We start from the raw sequence: 24920 nt of genomic DNA on the forward strand, positions 1-24920 counted from the left end.
AAAATGTCTCCCAACTAGGTATAAATAAAGCAATAGTTTATAAAAAGCACAAACTAGAATATGCAAATGAGAATTGAAGCAGAACTTTGGATGTCATCTAGGGCTTTATGCTGATTCTACACCATGGCAGAATACTGTTGTGGTGATCGTTAATTCACATTTTATACCTTAAAGCCCAGGGAAAAGGGTAAAAGGAATTTCAAAATGACTTTAAGGGGCAGTTAATGTATAATAAAGTGACACTTTGAGAAGGAAACAGTATTGAGCCATATTGTCTGATTAAAGATTTATATCAAACTTAGCAGTGATCCATTTTTTTGAAACCATAACGTAAATTATGACAACAAATTCCTACTCAGAATCTACCCAAATTTTGAACTGCTGATTCCCCTTTCCTGCAAATACAGCTCACATATGAATGTGTCAGATTTTACAAATGTTTTCAGAAAATAAAACAAGCGATACTAGAAGATGACTTTATGATAAAACTGTGAACAGCTTCCTTAATAAATATGAACAGAAATCTCGGAAAAAATACAAATTGCAGGCAAGAACATTAAAAATATTGCAGACCAAATACCAAAGAAAAATTGTTTACATTTAAATTATAATACTGACTTGATGATGATGTAACTGTGTTCCATCCTTGCATCTAAATGGTAAAAGGTTCAATTCACTTACTGGCCTAGCTAGAATGATTATACTAAAAAAAAAAAAAAAAAAAAAAATCCAAAGTGACCTATAGGCTGCTTTGACAGGACTTGCTTTAATCTGGAAGAATGACTTCCAAGAAAAGTCTCACCCACAAAGGATCTCAGAATAGAAATCTAAAAATCCATCAAGGAAATCACCTGCAAGAAAATAAAAGCCTTATTGTGTTATTGTACTATCTTTTTAGGATACTACCAATTTTTGATGACACGGGATTCACATGAAAGGTATTGAAGATACAATGGAAAGTAAGAATAGGTATGCCTATTTTAAACCCAATGTACACATCGTCTCATTGTGCATGTGCGTGTGTACATCTTTGTTCATAAAATATTCACACTTTGGGCCACTGGATAATCCACACAAATCATTAGCTTCAATACTCTCATCCCAGGATTACTGACCAGCTGAATTAGTTATTAAAAAACTAAAGAAAATGGTATCAATGCAAATTAACAGTACTGAGCATTCTTCATTTTATGTCTTTTAATAATAAAAACTTACACAACTGACAAATTGAACAAAGTAAAAGTAACTTTTTCTGGCTATCTAATAATTTAGACATGGTTTAAAAGCTTTCACCCATCAATTAGTGTCAGCTTACAGAGCTCTGGAAAAATAAACAATCTTTGAGGAAAAGACTCATGTTCTATGCAATTAATAACCTCTCAATTTCTCCAAAGCCAATATGATAGTCCATTAAGGAAAATAATTCTCTTTTCTTTATGCCTTAAAATTTAAAACTTAGTTTCAATCATATTCTTAATAAGATTCTCATTGTGTACCAGCAACGGTAGTTCCTTAAAACACAATTTTTAAATACTTGCTTCTTTTCTGCCCATAACAGATACCATATTTATATATTATCAGTTAACACAGAGGATATCTTGGTGTAGAACATTTATTTATTTATTCCACGAAACACTCAAAGTTTAGGTCAGTGGGAAATAATTTTAATCAAAGAATTGTACATTTTCTTCCCACATATCTTGCTTTGTATTAGGAAATGACACTGAGATCCATTTCACTAAAATATTACAAAATATTTACAAGAAAATATTAAAATAACTCAAACACAAAAGGCAAGATGGGATAAAATAAACCTTTTTTTTTTTTTCCCAGAAATCTCTACTCCAGTGCCCACTGCACACAAGAAGAGAATCAAAACAAGTAAGTAACAAAGATTCCCCACCCCTATCACAAGTTTCCAAAGAACTGGAGAAGGGGAACAAATGGGATGAAATGGTACGAAAGGGAATGGATGTTAGCAGCACTGCTTCAATAACCAATCTATTCTGAATGAAATAATCCTCTCTTATATGCAATAAATTCTGAACAAGGCTAAACTTTAGGATATTCCTTGAACTGAAATTTAAAAATACCCTGACAGTGAAAGTCGCTCTTTCACTAAGTTTAGTAAGAGCCTCTTTCCCCACGAACCACTGATGTGAACAGAAACCTGCTGTGGCATTAAAAGCTGTCACAGGAGCCCTTCCATTTCTTTCATAAAAGCTTCATAAACATCATCCTTAGTCTGCACTGAGACGGGAACAGATGGACCAGATTTGGGAGCTGCTTTGGCAAGAGGCACAGCAGAATCATCCTCTGACTTTCTTTGGGGAGCAGCAGTGGCCCCTTTATTCTCCCGACGGACCCTCAATGCAGTGGGCACGAATCTAGTAATCTCTGCCTTGGGATTAGTGATCTGTGGCTTGGCACTGATGGTTGCCGTGGCTTTCTTCTCAATGGTGGCTGCGCTCGTATCATCCGCCTTGGGTCGCTGAATCAAGTTGGGTGGAGCACTTAATACCCCCGGGTTCGGCAAGGGAGCTGGTGGGAAAAGCCCAGGTGGGGCAGGTCCAAGTGGAGGCACCAAAGGTGGGCGCATCATGCCGGGACGAGGTGGAGGGATACCTAAATGAAGGAGAAAACAGGCAAATGAAGACTACCAGAATAAATTTTAACTACTATGAAGGATGTGAAAAACATAGGTTGACAATTTTTTAAGAATTGGCATTTGCAGGAAATACGCTAAAACCATGCTGCTTACTATCTGAAACTCAGGAACACATTTTGATAGTAAGGAATATTTTATTATGAAATAATATTCACTTTTGGTCTGTACCCTGTACTTAGGTTTTCTTCCTTTCTGAGTAATGTACTATTTTAAAATAGAAAGCTGTCAACACCAACTGGTTTCAAATATGATTTCAGATTTGACAGCCCAAGACTCTATTCTAGCTGTATAGTGCAGATGCTATCAAGGTCAAGATTGGGGGTTTGATTCTCATGCATCATTTACTGATTTCCACACCATTCCTCCCCTGAAAAAGGTAACCCAATGGGCAGGAAATGGAATTTTAACCATCAGAGGACATGAATGTAACTGATCACAGTAGGTTACTGCCACTGGGAAAGAATTCATGTCCTTTGATGGTTCAGACATACTGTCATCATTTACCCAGAATTGCAGATTTATTTTCAAATGCCACTTTTAAGACCAATTATAAAATGTCAAATTTCATTTAACTTAAGATACTACTGCTTATACAGACTCATAATTACTCCAGATACCACTGAGAGTCCAAGCTGGGGAGTTTAAGAGACCTTCACATTAAACTGGGACAGTGTAATAAACCAGAAATACACCTACCACATGTCATAAGGCACAAGGAAATCTGCCTTGTAATTTCAAACTTAAAGTCTGTACTCATGCAAATATATGGAATGACTTCACAATTGCCCCCCCGCCCCAACACCCTACTCAAATGGAGAATTTAATCCAAAGTGGTCTCTGCCTGGGAAAAGTCCCTCACATGACAGGCAGAATCCAGTGCAAATACCCTGTGGAAGAACTCAACTTCAACCTAGGCCAAAAGCAATTTAAAAACATCATTTTAGGATACCCTTTGATTTCAGGATACTGAAATGTGAAAACATCTCTTAGAGCAGATGAAATACATAGTGGTCAAGTTTTTGTACTAGAAATCAAAAGCTTCACCTGGAGGTGCAGGGGGAGGTAGCCTTGGTGGGGGTCCCCGAGGAGGAGGGCCAGGAGGCAGACCTGGAGGTGGACCTGGGGGAGGGCCAGGGGGTCGGCCTGGTGGTGGGCCTGGAGGCAAAAGTCGGGGTAAAGGCCCTCGGAGTCCCGGCATTCCAGGTGGTCTCAGGAATGGAGGAGCTCCTGAAAAGAGAAAAATGAAAAATATAAGAGACATACATACGAAGTCTTAACTATGGTATAAAGGTAACTCAAGTGTGGTCTGACTTAGCATTTTAACTTGAAATCAGGTAACTTCAAAAACTGATCGAAACATAGGTAGAAAAAGAATTCATTCAACAAATATCTGAGCACCAGAGACACAGAACTGGATTTGTTATGGATCATTTCTCTTTATTTGCCAGTACTGACAAAAAGCATAGCTTTTTTTTTTTTTTAATAGCACAGCTGTGCTGGGCTAGAAACTGTACAAAGAGAGGAATTCTTAAATGGTTCCAAAATAAGCTGAAAATGGAATATAAAGCAGGGTGTTTTAAGGATCCTCCCAGGAAACACAGGAAGACAGAGGCAAGTATGACTGAAGATGACATAAGACAGGTAATGTGCTTTTGCACCACCAATCAGAAAAGGATGAACTCAATGAAGAAAACCTAACTGGACAACTACAGGATGAAGGACTATAAAATCATAAGTAACCAAGAAGTTCAAATTTCAAATGAACTTCTCATTCTTACATGCCAAAGATTATATTAATACTGATCCCTTTTGTCTCTAAAGACTGACATCCAACAATTCCCAACCAAAGAAGGATGCCTGCTAGTATTTACTGTGCCCCAGTCCCATTAGCTATCAATTTAGAATTGGGTCAACTTGTCGCATTTAAAAAACAGTACTGAAGAAACCCCCAGTTTCATACTCCTCTGCCTGCTAACCTCAGAACTAGAGAACCCTAAAAAGAGGAGAGCTTTGTAGAAAAAGATGGCTGTCAAAAGCACTATGAATTGCAAACAGTGCTGTAGGAATAAACAAACTGCACTTACCCTTTCTCTCTCCGTGACTTATACTAGGAGAAAACAAAACATCGATACTAATGGTGTGTATCTTTGGAACGACTTCATTCCTCTAATCACAGGTAGACTTATTTATTCACAAGGTATCAGAGCTGACTCACCAGGAGGTGGTCCAGGAGGAAGGCCCGTAGGTGGTCCAGGGGGCCGTAAGGGCGGAGCCGGTGGTGGTCCAAGAGGCGGCGGTCCTGGCATGGGAGGTGCTTGGATCTGAGAAGGAGGAACAGACTGTGGGGGGGCCTGCTGCTGTGAAGAAGCAGAAGATGTACCATCAGAAAGAGATTCTTCTTTATGCTGTTTTTGTGATTGCTTTTCTGCTTCAGAATCATCGGAATCATCTTCATCATCATCCTCTGAAAATTCTTCTACTTCCCGTCCCTCCTCAGGGATTTCCTGACCTAAAAGAAATAGTAAACCAGGTAAATGGAGTTGATTCATTTTTTTATAGCCCACAAAGTAGCAGTGTCTGAAGACACGTGCTCAATTAAGTGCTTTCTTAAAATTAACAACTAAATAGCCTTCTTCAATAAACTACTTGGATATGGAGGCATCAAATAGTATTCTACTCACCTATGCTAGTGGAGCCCAGGGAAAACAAGCCCAGGCTTTAGAACAAGAAGGACCTGGATTTAAATGCCAGTTTAACCACTTACTAGCTGGGTAACTCTGGGCAGCTTAGAATGTCTCCAAACCTTAACTTTTGTAAAACACGGATTACTTACTTACTTCAGGGTTGTTGAGATACTAAATGGGAAAATGTACATAAAGGAACTGGCAGGAGTAAATACCCGAAAGGTGATTTCACTACTCTTTCCTTGTCTTACCTGCCATTCGAAGCATCATGGCTTGAAGAGGAGTCAGCTCCTTCATGTTCTTCTTTTTCTTCCTTGATTTTCCAGGCATATCTGCAAATCTTACACTCAGACCTAAGGGGTGGAGGGAGAGAATGGGGTGGATTAGGAACAACAAAATTCAGCAAATGCATACTATATAATACTAAAAGCCCCAGGCAGGATTGCTGCCCACTATTTGGCTGAAGTTAAGTGCCGGGAAGAGTCAGCCATATAAAAGATAGAGTAAGAAGTGCCAACATATGCTGGGTAAACATATATTATTGTGATTTAAAAATCTATAAATTTCAAAAATTTAAAGAATACTATTAACATCTTTATGCCAATAAAATTGGAACACCCAGATAATACACAATTCTCTAGAAAAATATACACCACAAAAATTGGCCACAGAAGTGCTAAGACCAAAACATATAAAACTGAAATGGTAGTTTAGAAATCTATTTTTAACCTGGCCCAAATAATTTTATAAGGAAGTTCAGCCAAACATTAAGTTACAGAAATTTCCTGTAGAAGGGCACAGAAAAGATGGAATGCAATCCAGAATTCATGAAGCCAGCACAACCGTGGTACCAAAACTAATCTACTGTAAACTACAGCTGACTACTGAACAACATGGGTTTGAACTGAGTGGGTCCACTTACACATGGATTTTTTGTGATAAATATAGTACAGTACTGTGACTGTATCTTCTTTATGAATTCTCAACATTCTTTTCTTTTCCCTAGCTTACTATTTATTGCAAGAATGTAGTATATAATACATGCAACATACAAAACGTGTGTTAATCAACGGTTTATGTTAACGGTACAACTTCCGGTCAACAATAGGCTATTAGTAGTTCAGTTTGGGAAGGACTCAAAAGTTATGCAAGGATTTTTGATTGCACAGAAGGTCAGTGCTCCTAACCCCCGTGTTGTTCAAGGGCCAATTTTATAACCAAATTGAACCCAACAGTGTTTTAAAAGAAAAACACATCATAAACATGTAGGGTTGGTCCCAGAAATGCAAGATAAGGTTGAACACTAGAAAAGCCATGAATATAAATCATTACAATAAACAACTTAAAGAAAAAATATAACATCCCAAGAGATACTTAAAAATATTTATAATAAAAACTCTTAGCAAACTAAGACTAGAGATTTTTATCTATTTTAGTTATTTAAATAATTAATATATTTGAGAGAAAGAGACCGCAAGAGCAGAACACAAGCAAGATGAGTGGGAGAGGGAGGAGGAGGCTTCCCGCTGAGCAGGGAGCCCAACGTGGGGCTCCATCCCAGGACCCCGGGATCATGACCTGAGCTGAAGGCAGATGCTTAACGAGGGGACCTTTTCAACCTGGTAAATCAGGCTATCCGCTAGATGCTATTAAACATCTTGCTAAATGGTGCAATATTAGGAGCAGTCTTAGTTGGTAAACATTTACAAAGTTCCATGTGGGCAGGGCTTTAGTTTTGTTTACTTTGTAGCCTTTGTCTAGGAAAATTCCTTGCATATAGTAAAAATTCAGTGTAAACGTTAGATAAATGTCAAATCACAGTAGGAGAACCACTTTAAGCACATGTACACTGGTGAGTACACAGAAATAAAACAAGTTGGCAGAAAAAGAGGAAAATGAGGCAAAGGATCACACAATACATTGCAGAGAAAAATGAAGCTGCTGTGGCTCTGAGGGCTTCCACGAAAGTCCTCTATAGTTTTCATTACCAGCTCTATCCACCTTGTTAAGATAGCTTTTGGTTTGCAACCATGATTCTTTTTTTTTAAAGATTTTATAATTTTATCTGAGAGAGACAGAGAGAACAAGAGCAGGGAGGAGAGGGAGAAGCAGACTCCCCACCGAGCAGGGAGCCTGACATGGGATGCAATCCCAGGGCCCTGGGATCATGACCTGAGCCAAAGGCAGACGGTTAACCGAGCCACCCAGGTGCCCCTGCAACTATCATTCTTAAGAAATATCAGAACAAAAACTTGTCATCATTACAAATACGAACATCAGTGGTATTACAACCACATAAATATGGTGTTGTAAGCTACAAAAACAACTTATTTCTTTTTTTTTAAAGCTCTTATTTATTTTTCAGGCAGAGAGATAGAAAGCATACGTGTACATTCATGAGCAGGGGGAGGGGCAGAGGGAGAGGAAGACTGCGCTGACGGCAGAGCCCAACACAGGGGCTTGATCCCACAACCCTGAGATCATGACCTGAGCTGAAATCAAGAGTTGGGACGCTTAACCCACTGACCCACCCAGGCACCCCTACAAAAACAATCTTAAAAGAAACTCCAGGACTATCAAGGTGTGACAGATTATACATTTTGTATTGCTCAGTATTTATCACGATGCTTAAAATTTTCTTGATGACTGTCGTAACTACTTTTTAAAAATACACATAACTCAGTCTGATTTTATAATAATCAAATAGACATAGATCATACATTATGGATGTTTCCATTAGATCATGATTCCACTCACAGGTGTAGCTAAATTTTAATTATGGTCTGGTTGATGTGAGACACAATGAACACAAAAAATTTAAACAGGGGGCGCCTGGATGGCTCAGTTGGTTAAGCGACTGCCTTCGGCTCAGGTCATGATCCTAGAGTCCCGGGATCGAGTCCCGCACTGGGCTCCCTGCTTCTCCCTCTGACCCTCTCATGCTATCTCATTCTCTCAAATAAATAAATAAAAAAAGCCTTAAAAAAAAATTTAAACGGCTTCAAATGCAAATATTTAAGCAGACTTAACCAAAAAACAATGTGAATATGGCTTTCTCAATATAGTTATGTGGTTATTCGTCTTTCTTATCCAGACCCACAAATGTCCACTGAGTACTATGTGTTCAGAACTTCTTAGATTTTTGATATAAAAATGAATAAAGCTATGATCCTTCTTTTCAAGGTGCTCACAATTACTTTCACAGATGCATTAATAAATCAGGACCTTCATCTTGTGTGCTACTTACTGATCAAGCCACAGAACTTTCATTTGCACATACCTGACTTTTTTTCTTCATTGTTGTCTCTCTCGTTATCATCACGATGCACAAATTCATCCCCTTCACTTTCTCCATCTGATCTGTCAGTGTCGCTGTCATCACTACTGTCGTCATGCTTATCTTGATCCATGTCCTCAGGATACCCGTCATCTTCACTGGTGCTGGAAACATCATCATCATGACCCCGCTGAGCTGAAAAACAAGTATTATGACTGGATCCTGCACTACATAGTATACCAACCAAAGCACAGAAAATTGTGCTATTTAACTTAGAATAACTTCACTATGTAAAATGATTCTGTATATGATATGAGTTCTTCATAGAGTCTGACACTATTTCCATTTGGTAATAGTTTTAAAATCTTTTCTAAAAAAAAAAAAAAAAAGCCTAGTTGAAACACAATAAACATTTCTGTACTTCCTTACGTATGCTGCTTTTACTTGGGTAAATTCTATGATTTATCCATCTTGTTAGTATGTGCATGTAATCCTCACTTATTTCCCAAGTTCTGAGGACGGTGAACCAGATGTTAAACAGGGCCAACAAAAAAAAAGGACAGTGGAAAGGTCGCAAGAGCAAAAGGAACAGTCACTCCTTACCAAGCTCCGGGCTATATAACATGTCTTCATCCCGCCTACGAGGGGGAAGATCTAGGGCAAAGCCCACTTTACGGCCATACATTTGCAAGACTTGAGGAGGTGGTGGACCGGGAGGGGGACCAGGAGGTTTTCTGCCAGGGGGCAAACGTGGCACACCATGTCCAAGAAGAGGAAGTATAGAAACTGCCCGTGTTGGAGGTCTGAAAGAAAATTCCACAGTAATCACATTCACCGTAATGAGGTATTTAGTTCCTCTTCTAAAATATTTTCAAGGATTTCTTATTTCACATTTCATCAGGTGAGGCAACGCTTACGTTCACACTGCCTTTTAATTCCCACTGCCATAATTTTGGCACTGGACAGTTACAAGGTACTTTTAATAAATGTCATTTAGTTATGCTACCACTTCCTTACCCATAGGCTGAGGTTTTTTTAAGGATGGAGGGTGGCTGGGCACCAGGAAGTGGAATGTCCTGGATCAAGATGTTGGAAGGAGCATGTGGCATATCCGGCAAGGGAATACTCTCCACTTCCACGTGCTGAGCATTCTGAAACAGAAAAAGTCCTTAAATAGTATCAGAGTAATCCACAAATTCAACACTAAAAATTCAGTTTCTGCGGTTTCATAACCTCGATTTGCTTTCCACCTAAGTATCAGGAAAAAACAAGAATATCAATATTTGTCAACATTTCCAAAGCCTGCCAGTGAATGGAAAAAATCTCTATCGCCTCTAAAAGAAACAAAACTCAGCTGTTTTTCTCCCATTATTAACTTATACTTTTGGGTTATGGTTTGAAATTGCTGTTTATAGAAATCCAACTGTTAAAACTATCTAGCACCAAAGCCACCCTATTAAATATTCTGGATGATAAACAGCACTTATCAATTAACTTAGAAATACTATATATCCAGTGGTAGAGCTTGGGTTTCTAAAATTAGTCTTTGCTGAATTTCTGTCACATACTAGCTGTATAACTAAGCAAGTTCCTTAGTTTCCTTATCTGTAAAATGGGACCTACACTACCTACTCTGCAAAAATGATACAATTTTTTTTTACATTTTTGGACAAAATTCACAATGAAATGTATAAATTCTGAATTCTGACAAACGCATATAGTTCACACTTCTCAATCAATCCCTAACACTATCCCAAAGCAAACACTTTTACAAATGCTTTCATCTATAGATTAGTTTTGCCTGTTCTAGAATTTCATACAAATTGAATCCTAACTATGAAAGAAATTCAACATGCTTTGAGATTTATGTTAAAATTTTTTTTCTTGGGGCACCTGGGTGGCTCAGTCGTTTAGCATCTGCCTCCGGCTCAAGTCATGATCCCAGGGTCCTGGGATTGAGCCCCGCATCGGGCTCGCTGCTGAGCACGAAGCCTGCTTCTCCCTTCTCCCACTCCCCCTGCTTGTGTTCCCTCTCTCGCTATGTCTCTGTCAAATAGATAAATAAAATCTTAAAAAAAAAATTTTTTTTTTCTTAATCCCATGTTACTTTGAGTATCAGTAGAGCATTCCTTTTCATTGCTGAGTACATTCAATTTTACAAATATACTAGTTTGTTTATCCATTATCCTATTGATGGACATCTGGGCTATTTCCAGTTTTTGGCTATTACTGTGTTGGCAGATGGATTAATTTCTCTCGTATAAATATGTAGCATTAGATTTGCTGGCTCATGGGGTAGGGATAGGTTTAGTCTGACAAGAAATTGCCAAGAGGAAGAAGTTCATCAAGACCAGTTCTCCCATTAACAATTTTAAGAGATCTAAATATAACATTTTAGTTTCTCTCTCTAAAGAAACTTGATTACCTTGACCGCATCAAAATATTGGCTTAGTTGAGCTCTCTTCTGTTCATATTCTACTTCTAGCTTTCTCAGTTCTTTGTAAATATCTGGATTCTCTTTCTCATAGAGTCGCAGGATACGTTCAAAGGTTTCACGCAGCTTTTTACGCTTGTCTTTCAGCACCTTCTCATTTAACTGTGGTTGCTGCACTGGGTTAAACTCTGAGAGAAAAGAGCAGATACTGAAATTCAACACAAAAGGTCATTTAGGTATCGGCTCTATCATTTAATAAAATGTCCTTATATGCTAAAACTTTTAAAAGGGCTTTAGACAGGTATACGCTTAAATTAAAAAGAAGTGCAACAGATATTTATCAAAACTCCACCCTTTTAAGATAAACCATTAATTTTACTTTCTTTTCTAAGAAAGTCTGTCACCTAATTAATTGATTTTCATTATCAGTGGAATAAAAATCAATCTTCACTCCTTTACACTAACTTGTTATCGTGAGGCTTCAGACACCTGTGTCATTTAATTCTGAGATCTTAGGCACTTGAATTCTCTGATCTTTAGCTTCTTAATCTGGAAAATGTGGACATCAAGTACTTCACAACAAAGCTCTGAGGACTAAATGTTATCACAAATAAAATATCTAGTGGTGTCTAGCTCACCACTTAATTATTTTTATAAGACTGGTGTTCTTTGTCTACCTAGCATACAATCCTTTCCCTTTCCACGTATTCAACATGGGGCTTAATTTCAGATCTTTTGCCCCAAAAGGGATTATTAAGCACAAGACCAAATTTGGTTGGTCAATTATACCTGCCTCCCTCCATTCCCCTCACCAGTGACTGACTCAGAGATCAACTGGCACATGATCCAAATTGAAACCAGATCCTTCTCTGAGACTTTAAATGTTGATATAAGAGAGTGAAGCTCTTACAGGTGGAAGAAAATAAACCTAAAGCTATGACCTTGTTTCCCCCTAATTCCACACCCATTTTCCACTTTCAATCCCAAGAAGTTCATTAGCAATGTGCTGAATGAGGCTAACAAGACAGTAGACCAGACAGAGGAACAATCTTAATAATGATACCTGTGTTTTCCAGGAGAGCTTCCCTCTGGGATTTCCAGATTATAGGAGTCAATGTATGTATGTTTTTCTGCCTAAACTACTTTGTGAATTTTATAAACTGTGTAAGGTTTATAAATTATAATTAGAGTTCTGATGAACAGTGTTCCCTTCTCCCTTTTCCTTTTTTTCTTTTAATGGATAACAAGTTTAATTATCTTCTTTCCTAATTCCTTTTAACCTTGGTGATTTATTCAGAAGGTAGTCTGACATCACACACTATTCTTAGTGTGATTAATAAAAACATTGAATGCCTGAGTTTTAATCCCAGCTTGCCACGTCCTAACAGCATGACCTTGAGGGAAGTATAAAATTTCTCTGTGCCTGAGCTTCCCCACCCATAAAGTAGGGGTAATACACCTACCTAAAAGTTGTTGTAACATGTGGAAAAAAAATTGGTGCATTGCAAGACAAGAGCTCAATAAACCCCCATTACTGCTATTATCTCCTTTTAAAAACCATATGAATCAATCTGAAGTCATTTACTAGGTCATTTAATGTCTTGATACCCCAGGGATATCAAGTGCCCATAGTAATATTTAAACCAGAGGCACCAAATGGGATCAGCTAGAGCTGAACTGGGAAAGATTTGGGATCATGCAATCTGACCCAGAACTCTTGCCCAGGCTAAATGCATAAGCTGCGCTACATTATTTAAGAGAGCTATAACCCAACACAACTGGATTTTTTTTAAAACCCATTTAATGTATCATTGAGATCCACGGTACCTCTTTCACTTTCTATCTGATTTTTGGCAAACCACTTAAACTGAGTACCTTTTGAAAACAAAACTTGCCAAGATCATTTCATTATGCAAAAAAAAGGCAGAAAAATAAAAAACTCCATGTTCTAAGATTAAAAAATGGGTATTTGTGGGTTGCGATAAAACTTCCAGTGGCAGCATCACAGACAATTCTCAAGCAACTTAGATGCAAGGAAAGATAACATGCAGTTATCTTGTGTGATTCTGATTATGACAAAAGCAGTGATACTGAAGATGCATATGAAAAAACAGAGTATAATTATTTAAAGAAATGTGAAAAAAGGGAGAAATCCCAATATGATATATAAGATATTCTATAAAATTAGATTTTAAGTATTTCATGATTTCTTCTACCACCTTACTTAGTGGGTCAAGTGTCTTTGATGTTCTCACTGGAAAAAATGGGGAACTGATAAATTCATGGTAGCCTAATACTTAGATTTACATGGTAGTTGCCAAGATTAAAAAAACAAAAACTCCAGATTTCAATCTTCTCTCAATAACTAGTTCAAGCTAAATAACAGCATTCATCTAACTCTAGAGGATATCCTGTGTGCAATCGCCTCCCACCACTCCATTTTGTCTTTCTGACACTAAAACTAAACCCAAGTGTCAAATGTCATCATGCTTTTCTATTTTTCTTATGCCAGTGTTGCTTCATCATTACCTGCCTGCCTGCCTCTGTGTATCAGACTGTTAGCCCTGCTCTAAAATCTAGCCTTTTAAAATAAATTCTTACCCATTTCATCCAACTTCTCCATGTCCCGGATAATCTGTTTGGGATCCTTCATCTTCAAAACTGCAGCTCGTACCATCATGCGCTGTTTTTTGTTCTTAGAAAAAAAGGAGCACTATGTCAAAAAACTGGACATACTTGAGTTCTTACTTCAATTTGCATCAAGGATCTATTTAAACTGAAGTCGAACTTCTCTTTGGTTTCTGATCACTTATTTCAACTACCATAACCAAAGCTATGTAATTTTTGGCTCTCAAAAAATGTTTCAACTTTAGACAAAAAGATAAACACTATTTAGTATGTGTACTTTCTTAGTAATACTGCTTTTAATTTTGTGGTATCTTTAGCAATTACTTAAATTAAGATTTTTTTTTTCAGGCTAAATTCTAAAATTATATATCAAAGAAAAGTTTTGCAGGATTTGATGCTTAACAATGAAACAGGAAAACCCAGTTAAAAAACTATTAAAAATCTGCATTCTTTCAGTGTGTTAAAGAATACTAAAAAGTAAATACGGTCTTATTCTGGGAGAACACTTTGCCACAAACTCAACAGCTACATGAGGAAAATGAACCCACAAAGCTATTCAAAATCACATTTATTTCCATTCATTAATTTGGTAGCTTTTAACAAAGCAGTATGCTTTAATAGCAAAAAATAAAAAATAAAAAAAAATCCCTTCAAAGAGATTTATTTAACTCAGTGGGAAAGATAATCAAATATATAATATTACAATAACCACCATGAGCTTATCTGCAAAGTTATTTCAGTTCAGTTTCCAAGTATAGTATTTTGGCTTAATAAATTTTATTGTTTGTTATAAGAAGCATAAAGTATCTTTTCTGACAAATAATTGTAAATATTGTTTTGAAATCCACTAATCCTGAATAATAAGATGTGCCAAACATCACTTGTGGCTAACAGGATGCTTCTGAAATCCTACCTTCTTTAATTCTCTCTTCCGGGCTTCTTTTCCTTTAAGAGACAGAGAAAATATAAAACTTTCAAATCTTGAACACTAGCATTTTCTCCATTTTAATACAGACAAAAATTAATGTGGGAGGCTGTCCTGTGCACTGCAGAGTATTTAGCAGCATCTATGGCCTCTACCCACCAGATGCCAATAGTAACCTTTAATTATGCCAACCAAAATCTTGAGGAAAGTTTTGTTTTAACCTTCTCAACACTAATCTGTCCAAAATTTCAAATACAGAAAGAAAGTTTCAAGCCAATTCTACTTTGCAAGTCAATCAAATTAAAAATATCGGTATTTTTTTGCATGTTCAAAGTTTTCATCATGTGCCCACAACACTGGATAACTTTATACAACTGACTCCTAGCAATGCTGATTTTAAATTAAGACATAATAGATTCTCTGGTGTTTGGAATTTTTATCACTCCACACTAATGGACACTTACGGGCTTGGTCTGTGGGGTTCATAAATTTTCCACTCTTGGTGGATGATGTAGATCTCCGTCCCATGTTGACAATTTGTATGATTTACTTGTTCATTAAAACAAAAAAACCTGCAAAGACAAAGAAATAGCTTATTCTTCTGATTTATTTACAGAGTTTCTTCCTTTTTATATTATGAAATTTCTTTCTACCGATCTCTTTAAAAGTAACATTCCTTTTATTAACTTTTTTAAATGGATCACGGACTGACTCTGAAATTGAAAAAAAAAAATCCATCAGAAAATGCTTCAACAATATGGGATAAACCATGAATATGAAAAGCCATTAGTCCTTTTCCTACACCCTCCGTTTGTTTACGTGTAGGGTGAAAGAGGAATAAAAAGGGAATGGGGGTAATGATCTGGGTTCAACAACAAAGGTCACCCTTGACTCTCTCCCTGGTTTTCTTCACATGTATTCTCAACGTCTGTAAGATAGTATAAACTCATTGATTTAAGCCTGTTTAATTCAAATTTAGTTCTAATTCACATATAATTCTTGACTCTGAAGAGCTTAAGACATAAACTGAAAGTGCAAATATTAAAAATGAAAGTATTACATGAAGGAGTAGAGTCCAAAAACGTCAAGACACGTATTTTTCTACCAGTACCTACTTGACTCCTGATTTCTATTTTTTATGGTAACTGAAAGGGATGACTGTATTTGAGAGAATATGTTTTGCAAGCCAAAATTTTTATTAACCTAAGACACTATTATGTTATTTCTTTCTCTTATTCCAGTCGTTTAACTTTTTAATATTCTTCCCAATAATAAAGTTGACAAATTTACCTCCTTTTGAAAGTAGACTTTTAAAGGGTGTGAAAGGGAAGATCATGAGGTAAATTTTTCAGTAGCCCATACAATTAATTATACCTTCCCTTCTTCTTTGAAGATTTTTGTCAGAAAAGTTGATTAGTTAATGCCTTGATTTCTGCTAAATGCTTCAGAGCTGTTCCAGTGGCAACTAATTTAACCTGTCCAGGGTTTCCTTCTCAGAAAAACTGGGAGTGGGGGAGAAGGGAGGCCGAAATAAACAAAATTAGTATAAATGGGCTCTCCTGTCTTTGATGGCCTGTTTATCTTTTTTGCTGTCCTCTCTCAATTACCCTCGGGCTCCTGTTCTGACCCTCTTCTCCCACAGGCCGAACAAAGAACAGATAGGAATTACAGAGAATTTCTACAGAAGACAATGGAGCCTTAGCGTGCACAAACTACTTTCTGTCTAAAAGGAACGATAGGGAAATCGGGCCACAGAACCGAAGAGGCTGCAGTGGAACGGAGCCCAGATCCACCAAAAGAAGTAACAGCAGCAGCAACTGCCGAAACCACAGCGACGGTTGACCCTGACTCGAGGTACAAGAAGACGTCAAATCTAAAGTAACCGGTCAACGAGCAAAGGCAGGAGGCGGCGCGAACCGACTCGGATGAACAGCTGCTTAACTGCTGGAAGCCGCACCGCCCCTGGCTCCACGATTCCCCGGTCCGTGACCCGGGAGACCCAAACCGCGAAGAGGAAGAACCGAGCGGAGGGGCCTGGCGTCCCCGAGGCAACCGCGCGGACCCGGGGCAAGGCGGGAAAAGATGAAGGAACGGAGTGAAACAATCCTGCACACTCACACTCCTGCTGGACTCCTGGCACTGCGAGAAGCGGGGAGAGGACGATTCTCGGCGTCTTTTACCTCGTAGGGGCCTTCACCTCTGTGTGCCGGTCAGCCACCCAGCCACCGCCATCTTGAAAGCTCGCGCCCCTCCGCCATCCGTACGTCACTTCCTACCCCTAAGGGTCCAAGATCTTAGCGTTTCTTCGCCCTGGCACCATAGAGAGCAACCAAGAACTCCAGGACCAGAGTCTCTTCCGCTCCAAATCGATACCGAATTGGCTGAGTCTCTGCTAAGGTTCCGCCTCCGTTACGCAGAAACATGTCAATCGACACTTCTTTAGACCAATAGACATAAGAAAAACGAAGCGGGTGGGATAGGTGATTGGCTGATGCGAAGACGACTTTGCCTCTCGGAGCGAGACAGTTTGACTTAATTTCCCGAAGCTGCGTTTATTAGGATGAACGAGACCGGCTCATGCCGGCCAGGGAGCTGTTTTGCTGTCTCTGTAGGGTGGAATTGTATTAGTTTTTGGATTTTGTTTTTTCATGGTGTAAGCGAATGCGATCTCTTGTGTCTGTTTGAAAATGGATCCCTGAATAACATTTGCTGCTCCGTTTGTTGCGCTTTCCTGGCGTCATGTCCGTCTGGAAGTTTATAGGCACACAGAACATATGTAGACCTGAGCAAATAAATCAGTGCCCGTGTTAGAGCCCCAGATTGTTCATCTACGGATAAAGTAATCTACAGTAATCTGCAGGAAATGTGGGGATACATGTGCAGTCAGTTTTAAATTTACGCTTGGCGAGTTTCCTTTATATTGGCTTCTCTTCCCTGTTGGTCTTCTCACCAGCTAGAAGTCCTTTATGATGTCACTATACGTATATACGGATTATCACTTAGGTCTAGTCTTCGTCCTTCCCTTCTCTTCTGTCCTCTCTTTGTCTAAGACTTTTACCCTATCTTTTCCCCCTTAAAGGTAAGTTTAAATATTTAAACATTTTATTTTTAAGAGATACCCTTGGTTATTTCTGATCTAAATATCCCTTATTGGAAAATAGGTATGGGTCAGTATTTACTGTTAATTATAAATATTCCAAAATATTGAAAGAGATAACACATTAATTTTTAACAGCAGAATATTTAAATGTGCACTTAACCATTTAAGATGGGTTCCTTACCTAAACTAAGGTAGTCTTTGAAAATTCTTGTCTTAGAAAATTGTTGATTTGGTTTTAGGCTGAGTTTTGAGTCCCAGAAAAAGCAATAACAAGGTCTTGTAGTTTAGAACTTGTTAAGTAATAAAGTTTAATTTTGGAGGTGAACTAATTTAGTTTTGCAACTAATTTTAAGAAGCAGTGACAGAAGAGAAAAATGAGTCCATTTGAATAATTAAAGTCTTTCATCTAGCTTCTGAATTTTTGACATATGCTTAGCTTTTTAAAATTTCAACACATTCCTTGTACTTAGATGCAAGAATCAACTATAACAAACACCAAACTTAATGATTATGTAAGTAGAACCTAAGAGTCACAATGGGGAGTTACTGGTTGGTGAAGGATTTAGGAAACACTTGTGTCTGCAGAAGTTAACTGAACCATTAGGCTTCCTTAGCCTCTGGATTTTTCTGAGATCAGATAATTAATGAAATGGGGCACCTAAAGTTTTATGTAGCAAGAACAGCATCCTCCATTCTTTTTTTTTTTTTAAGATTTTTATTTATTTCACAGAGAGAGATAGCAAGAGCAGGAACAGAAGCAGGGGGAGTGGGAGAGGGAGAAGCAGGCTTCCTGCTGAACAGGGAGCCCAATGTGGGGCTCGATCCCAGGACCCTGGGATCATGACCTGAACTGAAGGCAGACACTTAACGACTGAGCCACCCAGGCACCCCAGCATCCTCCATTCTGCTAGTGTAGAAAATGAAATTTCATTTTTCTGGAAACTCATGAGGTAATAAATTATGACTCTCCTTTAAATGACAAATTCCTGAAAGAGTAACAACTTCCTCCCCTGCATCCTAAATGCATTTTATGCACGTGTAGCTGGGATTTGCATGTTTGTTTTTTAAAATGTTCCAGGGTGTTCAAACATTCACATGAGGGCTTTTTAATCATCACACCGCAGTTGGTCAGGGTTGATTGCAATTATAGAAACAGAACCTTTATCTTTTGTTTTAACTTTTATCTTTTAAAAATCCATTCGAGTTTATAGGGTGTAATTAGTGGAAGTAACAACCATTGCGTCCTTTGATCATTGAAGTAAATTGTTAAAACCCGTATTTCAGTCTCTTCTGGTTTATTGAAAATTGGACTTAAGCTGAAGGTCAAAATTATGGTAGTATTTCTATTTCATCCAAAGGTCCACAGTTTGTGTCTAGGCAGAAGTTACTAAGTACATCCCCTTAGAAATAAATGATGTCTGAAGCCAGTGGTGAATTAGAAAAGGAAGAGGTAACCCCTACACCTGCTCTTCTACAATAGCATTTAACCTAATGTTGGTCTGGTAGAGCAGAGTAAGAAGGTATCCTGGGATATAATCTTTAACCTCGCAGGGTCTAGCACCAACTGACTTAGGCATTCATTGTTGATACAAAACTCTGGAGTCCTCGTTTTAGCATCCCTTAAACCATCTTTCCAACTTGTTAACTCTATTTCTGTCCATGTTGGAAACTTGGAAAATGAACCTAATCAAAGCAGCAAAACACTATTATTGAGAAAAACAGAAAAATATTCCAATGACACAGTGGCTGTTCATTTCATTTGGTGTTTAACTGTGTTGGTGACCTCAACAATGGCATGATGATATTTTTCTGAAGCGGACTTGAATTCCACCAGATGCTTCTCATAACTTTTAATGGCTGCTTGAAGCTGTGTTTTCTCCACTGCTCCCAGGATGGCACGGAAGATCATATCTATGCCAAGGCCAAGAACAGCAACTCCTATACTTCCAAGGAGAGAAGCGCCAATTTGAGCTAGCACAGTGACCAACTTGTTAATGATGCCAGTTGTGACATTTGAGCCCACAAGTTTAACAGCTACAGCACTGGCTGCGGAAGTAGCTTCTCCCAGGATGACTGAAATGACCTTTTGTACTATTGCGATTTTCTCTGTTTCCCTTTCTTTAATATCCTGAAGTTTTCTGTAAAGGGTTGGCTCTAGCTTATCTTTTAGTGCTTCATCAACCTTTTGCAATTCCTTTTGGATTTTCATCATGGCTTGGATGATGATATCACAGTTTTCTTTGATGGTCCCATCTCTTTTCATCTCGATGGAGGCCAGCCTGCACCCCAAGTGCATGTTTAAGACCTCAGTCAGCGTATTAGTGGCATGGAAACTATCAGATAAGCAGTCAAGAAGCTGCTGGTGAAGACGGCTTACTTCCTGCCTTCTCCGTGGGTTCTCTGGGTAGAGGAAGTCACTCTGAGCCATGTTTCAAATATAATCTCTGAAAAATAAAGTAGTAAGTTTTCACTAAAAATTTTGAAAAATACCTGCTACCTGAGTGCATTTGACCAGGAAATCTTTTACTTTATGAGTGGAAAAACAGCACTGTGCTATCTAAGGAATTCCTCAGAAAATTCAACAGGTTCTTTAAAACAATTATTTTTATGAAACTTAGAGTCAGTGTATGGGAATGTGGGTCACAAGGCAACCTACTGATGCAATAAATACGGCACTAGCTTTTTTTGTGGTGGAGAGAAATCCTAGTTAGGAAACATCTGTGTTTATCAAGCATCTGATTATTAATAAATAAATGAGATTATTTCCAAGTTATATTTAATAAGGTTTGACAGAGACTGCAGTTTGATATGGTTAGCTCTTGATTACCAGTACGCCTTAATTTTCCCAGACCCTACTCACCACACTGAATAGACCTACCAGATTGATTTCTCTAATATTTGGAGATAAATTAGTAGGGCCAGAAGAGTATTAAGATCTCTGAGTTTACAGGGCTATTAATAGCTAAGTTTGTTTATATACTGTTATCTTAATTTATAATATTCAAGTCGCTCTATATGTCTTTACAGGCAAATTATTTGTTCTTTAAGCCTAGGGGACATCAAAGGCAACACACAGAATCATTACAAAAATTTTTCATGTTAAGGGTATATATTCAAAACCCTTTAGATTAAAATCTCACTTGGGGAGAGATTGCGCATGGTTCAGGGAACAGTGCAATTATGACTACCTCTGCGGTCTCCATTTGCAAAGCTTAGAAGTTAAATTATTTAGACTGGTTTATAATGCACTTGGGCACGGTGAAGATTAGATAGAATTAGCCTTAGAAAGAAGATAATGCCATTTCACAAAAGAAAGAGTAAGTAGCTAGAGTACACCATAGAATGAATAAAATGAATCAGGTAGGAGCCTTCTTGTGTTTGTTCTTACGGCTCAGAGTACTATGCAGATGAAAAAGGAATAAGTATGTTCTGAGTTTATTTGGTTAAAAAATTTGAGCACTGTAAGAACAATATTACAATATGCATACCTTGAATAGGCTTACTATGGGCTCGGTACTTTTATTTTTAGTTTAAACTCCTGGGAGAAAAGAGAAAATGAAATCTGTGTGGAGGCTGGCACATTCTCTCTTGAGTAAACAACATCCTGATGAATTGGGGCCCTATCTGTTCTGAGACCGTGGCTCTTAGTCTAGATATGGGGAACCTCACAAGCATGGAATGAAGGAATGAAGATATTTTTCTCTCAAGAAAGTAAACATGAAAATAACCTATCCTCCAAGTCATAAAGATATAATTTGGAAATAGAAAGGGGGAAATATTTATTTATTTAAAAGATTTTATTTATTTGAGAGCATGAGAGCGAGACTGAGAGAATGAGTTGGGGGAGAGGCAGAGGGAGAAGCAGACTCGCCGCTGAGCAGGGAGCCTGATGTGGGGCTCGATCCCAGGACCCTGGGTTCATGACCTGAGCTGAGGGCAGACGCTTAACGGACTGAGCCACCAAGGTGCCCAGGAAAACTTTTTTTTTAAATGGATTGGGAACATCATCATTTATGCTGTTCAGTTTAGAAAAATACCTTGGTACCCTTGTTAGAATAAACTTTATCACAGTCAGAAATTCATTTGTATCTTTGATTCAGATCCAGCACGCGTGTGCACACACACATACACCCACACTCACACCCATGTGTTACACAAATTTCCACAAAACAGTACTTAGAAAATATCTCAATTTCATTTAAAGAAATTGTTGAAGGTTTATTAAATATTCCGCAACTCACCATTGGGTTGCAAACTGCACTTCGATAACCACGAATCTGGACTTTGTTTCTCCTAGAAATTTTCCATTCAACTTTTTTCTTTTCTTGGCTCCTAGTTTTCAGATACTATCATGAAGTGAAAACTCCATCTTGAATTCAGAAGATCATCAACTACAGTCCTATTCAGATATTTAGGTGAGAGGAGTCTTTCTTAGCCTGAGAAAGTGTAAAATATCTTTAGCAGCTATCATCTGCAGTTATCTGAAGGCACAGCTTCCAGAAAAGGTATGTGGTTCTATTTACCTAACGATAAACAAATGGAGAAATGAGGCTTCCTCCTGGATAGGAGGTTGAATGCTTCCAAGTGATCAATTGCTTCCCATTTAACTCACTGTTTTAACACACCTTGACAAATTAATCATAAAATAAAAATAAACTGGGATGCTGTTTACTTGAGAAAATGTACCCAGATCCCACACAGATATAGAGGACTCTATTTTCTCTTTTCTTCCAAGAGTTGAAGCAAAATTAAACAAAACTAAATAAGATTTCTTATTTTTCCAGGAAAAAGTATTGATAGGACTTTATCCTCCCCAAATATGAAAACATTATAAAAATAATATTAGTATTGTACAGGTATAAGAGTAGATGGAATCATGGAACAAAATAGTTCTAAAAACAGACCCTTCTATACATTTAATATATAATAAATGTAGACTCAAATCGATAATAATTGAAATTATTGTTCTATAAATGTTCCGGGTATAATGGGCTAGTTTTGGGGGTTAAAAATTAATTTTAAAAAGTTAGTGTAGTATTTGTAAAAAATGACAAAATAGCCACTAAAAAGAAACTGGGAAAAATGCAAGAAAAATGAACTATGAATTTCTAAAGACTGTTATTATCAATTAGAAAAACAGTAGTTATCTAATAGCTAAATGAGCAAACAACTCTGGACAGTACAAGAATAGCAGCTAATTAATTGATGAAAAGACTTCAATCTTACCAGAAATCAAAGACCCAGTACTTTTTCAATTATAATTTCTTTCTTTTATATACCTAAGCCCTGACACCTGCACTTTTATACCCTTCTTCCCAGTTTCCAGATATCGATCTATAATTTTGTGCCTGTAACAAGTTTGAGTAAGACATCATGATGTGCTCAGAATTACTTTTCAAATCTAATGAAAAAGGACTTGTATTTTTCTGAGTCGGGCTTACCTTCCTCACTCCTTTTCTCTTGGGAAACGGCTTTGGGGGAAGGTTCCTTACGGCCTGCCACCATACCTTCCCAGTACTGAATACAGTTCAAAATTATTTTCATCCCAACAGTGAGGTAAACATTAGAGAGTTAGGTGGGGGGGGGGGGGAGAGGTAGGGTTTCGAGGTGAAACTAATTAATTATTTTTGGGCAGGTGAAATTTGAAGAGCCTGGTGAAGGAAGCAGTTTAATAATTCAGTAACTGTTTATCTAGTGGACTAGTACCTTACTATGTATAAAGTAGCATGCTGGGCTTTATAGAGCATACAAAAATGAAAAGGACATGGTCCCTGCTTTTATGGCATTTTTAATCTGGTTAAGTAGTTAAGACAGACTTCAAACTACTTGTTGAGTTGAAAGTATTATGTCATTTGAAATTAGAGGGTTGGTGCTTGATTTGTGCAAATTCAAATTTTAAACCACCTGCAAGGTAATATGTATTAATACTAGGGCCATATGGAAACATTCAGTCACTTAGGGAAGGTTAATAATTTGTTCCCTTTCAAACTATTATTCTTAAATACATGCTTGATATTTAGAGGAGAGGTTATATAACACATGGGAAAACAGTTGGCAATGTGCAGCATTTCCACTATTGCCCATGACAATTTAGCTCTGACTCTCAAAGTGCTTACTTCACTTAGCAAAACAAAAGCCTTGCGATTAATTGGAGGCATCCTTCTTGAAGATCCGAGTTGTTACTTAGGCATGCCTCAAGGGATGTCTTACCAACAGTATGTAGTATTTACCCAAGAAAAGCCATATACTTTTCCCTATCTTACCACATTTTCAGGCATGACCTTTTAAATATTGACTTAAAAATTCAGTCTTTTAAAAATCATTTCTTTTGGGGCGCCCTGGGTGGCTCGGTTGAACATCTGGCTCTTGGTTTTGGCTCAGGTCCTGATCTCGGGGTCCTGAAATCGAGCCCTCCGTTGTGCCCTGCGCACGGCGCCGAGTCTGCTGGCCCCTCTCCCTCTGCTCCCCACCCCTGGAATGAATAAATAAAATCTTTAAAAATAGATAATAAAATAAGAACCTTTTTTCTTTTTAGTTAAGCTCCGTGCCCAACACAGGGCTTGAACTCACGACCATGAGATCAAGAGTCTCATGCTGTATGGACTGAGCTAGCCAGGCATCCCTGAAAAGTCATTTCCAAGTCACTTTATAAATGAATTTTAAAGATTGGCGTTTTCAGGTAGCTAAATGGCATTCTTAATCCAGTTCTTACTACTTGCACCATTTTTGTGGTAAATGTGATTTTTACAGTGTTTGTTATCAGATGTAGTGCTCCCTGTCTGTGAAAAATTCACTCTGCACAGTTGCCATCCATTTCTGAACTGCAGAGTTTGTACTGTTATTTGTGTATTTTTTGTTGCCTTGGTTCATGAGGTAGGGTCTAAAGAGCGCTAGGACAGCCTGACGGAGAATTGCTGGCCAGCAGGCGGCGCTCTTGCTCTCCGGCATGCTTATTTCACCCTAGTCTTTGTGGACCAGCAGAGCTTTCTTGTTGCTATATTTGGACTGTGGGTGCATAAAATTTTATTTGATGAGAGAGTTCTGTTGCTCTGTTGCTAAAAGGAAGTTTGGAAATCACACGTATTGTTATTGTATATGTAACATGACTTGTTATTTCACACAAAAAAAGAAACTTGGAAATGCTGATGCCAGTGGTCAGCATGTTTTCAGAAATTGGAATGGAAACAAAGACCAGCCTCAAATG

At 38.0% G+C, this 24920-nt stretch overlaps 2 protein-coding genes across 3 annotated transcripts; both read right to left on the bottom strand.

Moving 5' to 3' along the window:
* Nucleotides 1-1594: 1594 nt before the first annotated feature.
* Nucleotides 1595-16894, bottom strand: WBP11 (WW domain binding protein 11). 2 transcript variants are annotated; one of them, XM_028119699.2, is made up of 12 exons: nucleotides 16797-16894; nucleotides 15081-15188; nucleotides 14605-14636; nucleotides 13665-13758; nucleotides 11055-11251; nucleotides 9647-9780; nucleotides 9233-9432; nucleotides 8633-8824; nucleotides 5604-5705; nucleotides 4884-5177; nucleotides 3713-3895; nucleotides 1595-2625 (listed from the first exon to the last, which is right to left on the bottom strand). In XM_028119699.2, exons 2-12 carry the CDS (start codon nucleotides 15142-15144, stop codon nucleotides 2192-2194), a joined length of 1926 nt encoding a protein of 641 aa, XP_027975500.1. In that variant the 5' UTR covers nucleotides 15145-15188; nucleotides 16797-16894; the 3' UTR covers nucleotides 1595-2191. The 2 variants fall into 2 exon arrangements, with proteins under 2 accessions (XP_027975500.1, XP_027975499.1); XM_028119698.2 differs by having other exon boundaries at nucleotides 16735-16880.
* Nucleotides 16895-19466: 2572 nt separating this feature from the next.
* On the bottom strand, nucleotides 19467-20144 carry SMCO3 (single-pass membrane protein with coiled-coil domains 3). The gene has a single exon (XM_028119700.1). It carries the CDS (start codon nucleotides 20142-20144, stop codon nucleotides 19467-19469), a length of 678 nt encoding a protein of 225 aa, XP_027975501.1.
* Between the last annotated feature and the right edge of the window lie 4776 nt (nucleotides 20145-24920).

Source organism: Eumetopias jubatus, unplaced genomic scaffold (genome assembly GCF_037043125.1).
Source record: "Eumetopias jubatus isolate StellerSeaLion01/CBP00866 unplaced genomic scaffold, mEumJub1_p1.0 scaffold_8, whole genome shotgun sequence".
NCBI classification, from domain to species: Eukaryota; Metazoa; Chordata; class Mammalia; order Carnivora; family Otariidae; genus Eumetopias; species Eumetopias jubatus.